The sequence below is a fragment of the Coffea arabica genome, chromosome 11e (genome assembly GCF_036785885.1).
Source record: "Coffea arabica cultivar ET-39 chromosome 11e, Coffea Arabica ET-39 HiFi, whole genome shotgun sequence".
NCBI lineage: Eukaryota > Viridiplantae > Streptophyta > Magnoliopsida > Gentianales > Rubiaceae > Coffea > Coffea arabica.
Window position 1 is genome coordinate 16,705,790 of NC_092331.1, and position 5,310 is coordinate 16,711,099.

The 5,310-nt window shown below is 38.0% G+C and overlaps 1 protein-coding gene across 1 annotated transcript; it reads right to left on the reverse strand.

The window, feature by feature from the left end:
- Positions 1 to 4,821: 4,821 nt before the first annotated feature.
- Positions 4,822 to 5,310, reverse strand: LOC113718049 (putative cysteine-rich repeat secretory protein 7). The gene has a single exon (XM_027242970.1). It carries the CDS (start codon positions 5,308 to 5,310, stop codon positions 4,822 to 4,824), a length of 489 nt encoding a protein of 162 aa, XP_027098771.1.

Here is a 5,310-nt window from a genome sequence, read left to right on the forward strand (position 1 = left end):
TTATTTTACACATTTATCTAAAATTTAATAAAGATTTTTTTTCTCAAAAAAAGTTTACCACCAACTTGGTGATTTGATTTGTTTCTGTTTTAACTAGTACTTGGGGAAAGAGAAATTTGTCTTAGGCTAACTCTGATATTGTGTGCCTGTACTGGTACCCTTCTCCCAACAAGTGGTATCAGAGCAATCAAGTTAGGCTACTTATTTGTACTAGTTAAAAATGGATTATTCGGATAGTGGTTGCATGATAAAATTGAATGCCACTAATTATTCAATTTGAAAGCCCAAAATGGAAGACTACTTGTATTATAGAGATTTGTTTGAACCTATTCTGGGGGATAACGACAGACCAAGTGATATGAGTGATGAAAAATGGGCTGTTATGCACAGGAAAACTGTTGGTAATATTAGAAAATGGATTGGTCAAACTATTTTTCAACATTTTGCTAATGACACTAGAGCTGATGTATTATGAAAAAAACTTGAGAGTATGTATGAAAAGAAAACCGGTTTGAACAAAGCTAGTTGTCTGAAGCAGATTACTCGAATGAGATATAAAGATGGGGAAGATATGACTGAACACCTAAGTAATTTTCAGGGATTGATAAACCAGGCAACTACGTTAAATTTGAAATTAGATAATGAAGTGCAGGCTTTATTATTATTTAGTTCACTACCGGATAGTTGGGAAGCTATGGTGGTCTCCGTTAGCAATTCAACTCCAAATGATGTGTTGACCATGGCTATTGCAAAAGAAGCCGTGATGAATGAAGAGTTCAGGAAGAAGGAACAAGAAATTGCCTATGAGTCCCAGGCTCTGGTGACAGAAAAGAAAGAAAGAAGAGGGAGAAGCAAAAATAGAGGACCCCATAACATGAAAGACAAATCCAGAGGCAGGTCTGAGTCGCGAAAAAATGTTACATGCTATTATTGTAAAAAGAATGAACATTATATGAAGGAGTGCAGAATTCTAAAACGGGAACAAGCTGAGAAAAAGGGTAAGGTGAAGGAAAAAGTGATGAAAAGACTACAGCGGTTGCGGCAGCTCATGATGATATGTTTGTGTTCTGTGATGATGGTCAGGTGAATATTATTCATTATGATAGTGATTGGGTAGTTGATTCGGGTGCATCCTACCATGTTACTCCTCACAGGCATTTCTTCTCAACCTACACCGAAGGAGATTTTGGATATGTTAGGATGGGAAATGAGGTCTTATACAAAGTTATTGGCATGGGAGACATATATTTGGATACAGATACCGGGAGCCAGCTGATATTAAAAAATGCTCGATATGTCCCTGATATTCTCCTTAATCTTATCTCTACAAAAAAATTTGACGATGAGGGTTACCATAGCTTGCAAGGTGGAGGCAAATGGAAACTCAGCAAAGGAAATCTCATTGTTGCTAGAGGAAAGAAACAGAGTACCCTCTACTTGATGCAAGCCAAGTTGGGGAAGGGAGAAATCAATGCAGTTCGTGATTCATCAATTGACCTGTGGCATAGGCGACTTGGGCACATGGGTGAAAAAAGGATTCAGACACTTGTTCGCAAACAGCTCCTATCTAAAGTTAGAGGTAATGCACTAAAACCTTGTGTTGACTGCATTTATGGGAAACAATACAAAGTTGCATTCAAAAATTTTCTTCCATCTAGAAAATTGAATCTGTTAGAATTGGTGCACGATGATGTTTGCTATATGAAAGATAAGTCTCTTGGTGGTGCTATTTATTTTGTAACTTTTATTGATGACTTTGCTAGAAAGGTTTGGTATTTTGTTTTGAAATCTAAAGATCAAATTTTGGATGTGTTTAAAGATTTTCGCAGCAAAGTTGAAAGAGAGACTGGGAAGCAGTTAAAGTATATTTGTGCTGATAATGGTGGGGAGTACAGAGAACCATTTGAAATCTATTACAAGTACCATGGAATCAGATTGGAGAAAACTGTACCAAAAACTCCTCAAGAGAATGGAGTAGTAGAGAGGATGAACAGATCCATCACTGAGCGGGTCAGATGTATGCTCTCTAATGCTAAACAGGCAAAACCCTTTTGGGGTGAGGCAATGAGGACTGCAGTTGATTTAATAAATCTTTCTCCATCAGTTCCTCAAGATGGTGATATCCCAGAGAGGGTATGGATGGGAAAAGATGTATCCTTTAAGCATTTGAGAGTTTTTGGTTGCCGGTCATTTGTTCATATTCCCAAGGATGAGAGGTCAAAACTTGATGTAAAATCAAAATAATGTATTTTATTGGGTTATGAACATGAAGATTTTGGTTATAGGTTATATGATCCTATCGAGAAGAAGGTGATCAGGAGTAGAGATGTTGTCTTCTTTGAAGATCAAACCATTGAAGACTTTGATAAAGGTGATAATTCAAAATTCTCAGATGACATTCCTGCTAGTTCAAATTCAGATCCAGATCCAATTCCAGTATTTGTTAATTTTAATCAAGGGAGAGTTGAGATAGAGCAGAGAGAGAATGTTAATGATGGTGATAATCCTACTACTAATGAACCTGAGCATGAAACACCACCTACTCCACCATCGCTACCACAAGATGAGATTAGGAAATCTACCAGACAGAGGAGACCTTCTAGCAGATATAATTTCATGAATATTTGGTGTTAACAGATGGAGGAGAGCCAGAGTCCTATAGTGAGTCTTTAAAGCATGAGAACAAAGAAGATTAGTTGCAAGCCATGTAAGAGAAAATGGTGTCCCTGCATGAGAATCATACTTATGACTTAGTGAAACTACCTAAGAGTAAGAGAGTTCTGAAGAATAAATGGGTCTACAGGTTGAAGGCTCAGGAGCACAGCTCACAACCAAAGTACAAAGTAAGATTGGTTGTGAAGGGATTTAGTCAAAAGAAAGATGTAAATTTTGAAGAAATTTTCTCTCCTGTGATAAAAATGTCATTAATTCGAGTTGTTCTTAGTATTGCAGCCAATTTGAATTTAGAGATCGAACAATTTGATGTGAAGACAATTTTCCTGCGTGGTGACTTGGAAGAGGAGATCTACATGGAGTAATCGAAGAGGTTCAAAGAAAGTGGTAAAAAAAATCTTGTATGCCGTGTCAAGAAGAGTTTGTATGGATTGAAACAAGCACCGAGATAGTGGTATAAGAAGTTTGACTCCTTCATGACAGACCATGAGTACCACAGGACTACATCTGATCACTGTGTTTATGTGAAAAATTTTTCAGATGGTGATTTTGTTATTCTCTTGTTATATGTTGATGACATGTTGATTGTTGGCCATGATACTATAAAAATTGACAGGTTGAAAAAGAAATTAAGTAAATCCTTTGCAATGAAGGATTTAGGTCCGACTAGACAGATACTAGGGATGAAAATCTCACGTGATAGGCAAAATGGGAAGCTCTGGTTGTCTCAAGAAAAATATATTGAGAAAGTGCTCAACAGGTTTAATATGAGCAATGCTAAGGAAGACTCAACTATACTTGCAGGTCACTTTAAATTGAATATCAAATAGTGCCCTACAAGTGAGAAAGATAAAAAAGACATGAAAAAGGTTCCTTATGCTTCGGCTATTGGTAGTTTGATGTATGTTATGGTTTGCACCAGGCCAGATATTGCTCATGCAGTTGGAATAGTCAGTCGGCATCTCTCTAATCCTGGTAAGGAGCATTGGAATGCTGTCAAATGGATTCTCAGGTATCTCAAGGAAACTTCTAGATTATGTCTACGTTTCGGCAATGGTAAAACTATACTAGATGGATACACTGATGCAGATATGGTAGGTGATCTTGATAATAGGAAGTCCACATCTGGGTACTTGATGATCTTTGCAGGGGGAGCAGTGTCATGGCAAAGTAAGTTACAGAAGTGTATCGTCCTTTCTAGTATGGAGGCGGAGTACATTGCAATCACTGAAGCATGCAAGGAAACTCTTTGATTGCAGAAATTCCTTCAGGAGTTAGGTATGAAACAAGAGAAGTATAGTTTTATTGTGACAGTCAGAGTGCTATTCATTTGTATAAGAACTCTACATTTCACTCTCGATCCAAATATATTGATGTGAGATATCATTGGATTCCAAGTTATTGACACTTGAGAAGGTGCATACAAATGATAATAGTGCTGACATATTTACCAAGGCATTGCCTAAGGAGAAACTTTTATTTTGCAGACAAGAAATAGGGTTGGTGGAACGCCTCAAATAAACTGGAGAAGGAGATTGTTGGGTGTGGGCCAGCCCATTTGTGGGCCAACCCATTTGTGCAAGTGAACAACACTTGAGGGCTTCTCAAGTTTAACTACAAGTGGCAGCCGCATGAGGTAATTTCAATTCTTCGGTCCTCGTGCGAGAAAGAAAAAGGACAGCCGCCATCTTTTGCTGGTTCAGAGAAAAATGAAGAGAGAGAAAGAGCTAGAGAGAGAGAAACTTCAAGGTCTTAATTGGAGGGTGATTTGAAACCCGATTGAGACGAAATTTTACACACGCGATCCTCTTGTCAAGCTCTACTCATCTACCTGTTCAAATTTTAGATTTCCTTTTCATTTGGTAACACCTTTCCAAATTCACTTCTTTGACAGTTGTAGTTTTTAGAGGTAATTTCGTAGCAATTTCACTTGGTTGGTGGTGGTGATATTATTGTCGTCCGAATATTTCGGATAGACTTGTGTATTCCCATTATTGTGATAGTGGAAACTTTGACTAGACTAGATCCCGTAGTTTTTTTTCAATTGGATTTTTCACGTAAAAATCTTGGTGTCCTGTGTCTTCTATTTTTTTTGCATTTTATTATTACTGCTGGCATTATTACTTCGTGATTTGATTTGTTCTTGTTTTAACTGGTACTTGGGGAAAGAGAAATTTGTCCTGGGCTAACTCTGATATTATGTGCCTGTACTGGTACCCCTTTCCTAACACAAACAAGGCCATCATTTGCAGCCCGACTTGCTATCTCTTTCATCATATCTCTTAAGACCTGGTTGAACTTGTTTGGATCAGTGGCATTATGTGAATTCCAAGCAAAGAAGGAGATACCCCAATCGGCTCCCGAGAACATGGACTCATTCGAATAATGCAACAAGCATTCGTCATGTGAAATAAAAGCAGTCTTTCGATTCAAGAATGTCTCTAGAATCTCCCCACGGGCATTTGCTACACATTGTCCACAAACATCGGGATTCACATCACCTCGACAAAGAAACAGTCCATAGACCATGTTAGAGTGGTCATGGCTAGCAGTGAAGTTGTAGAAGCCATTCCTGCTGGTCAAGGAAGCATTTAAGGATAAAGTGGAGAGGAGGAAATTCAGGTTCTCTGTATACAT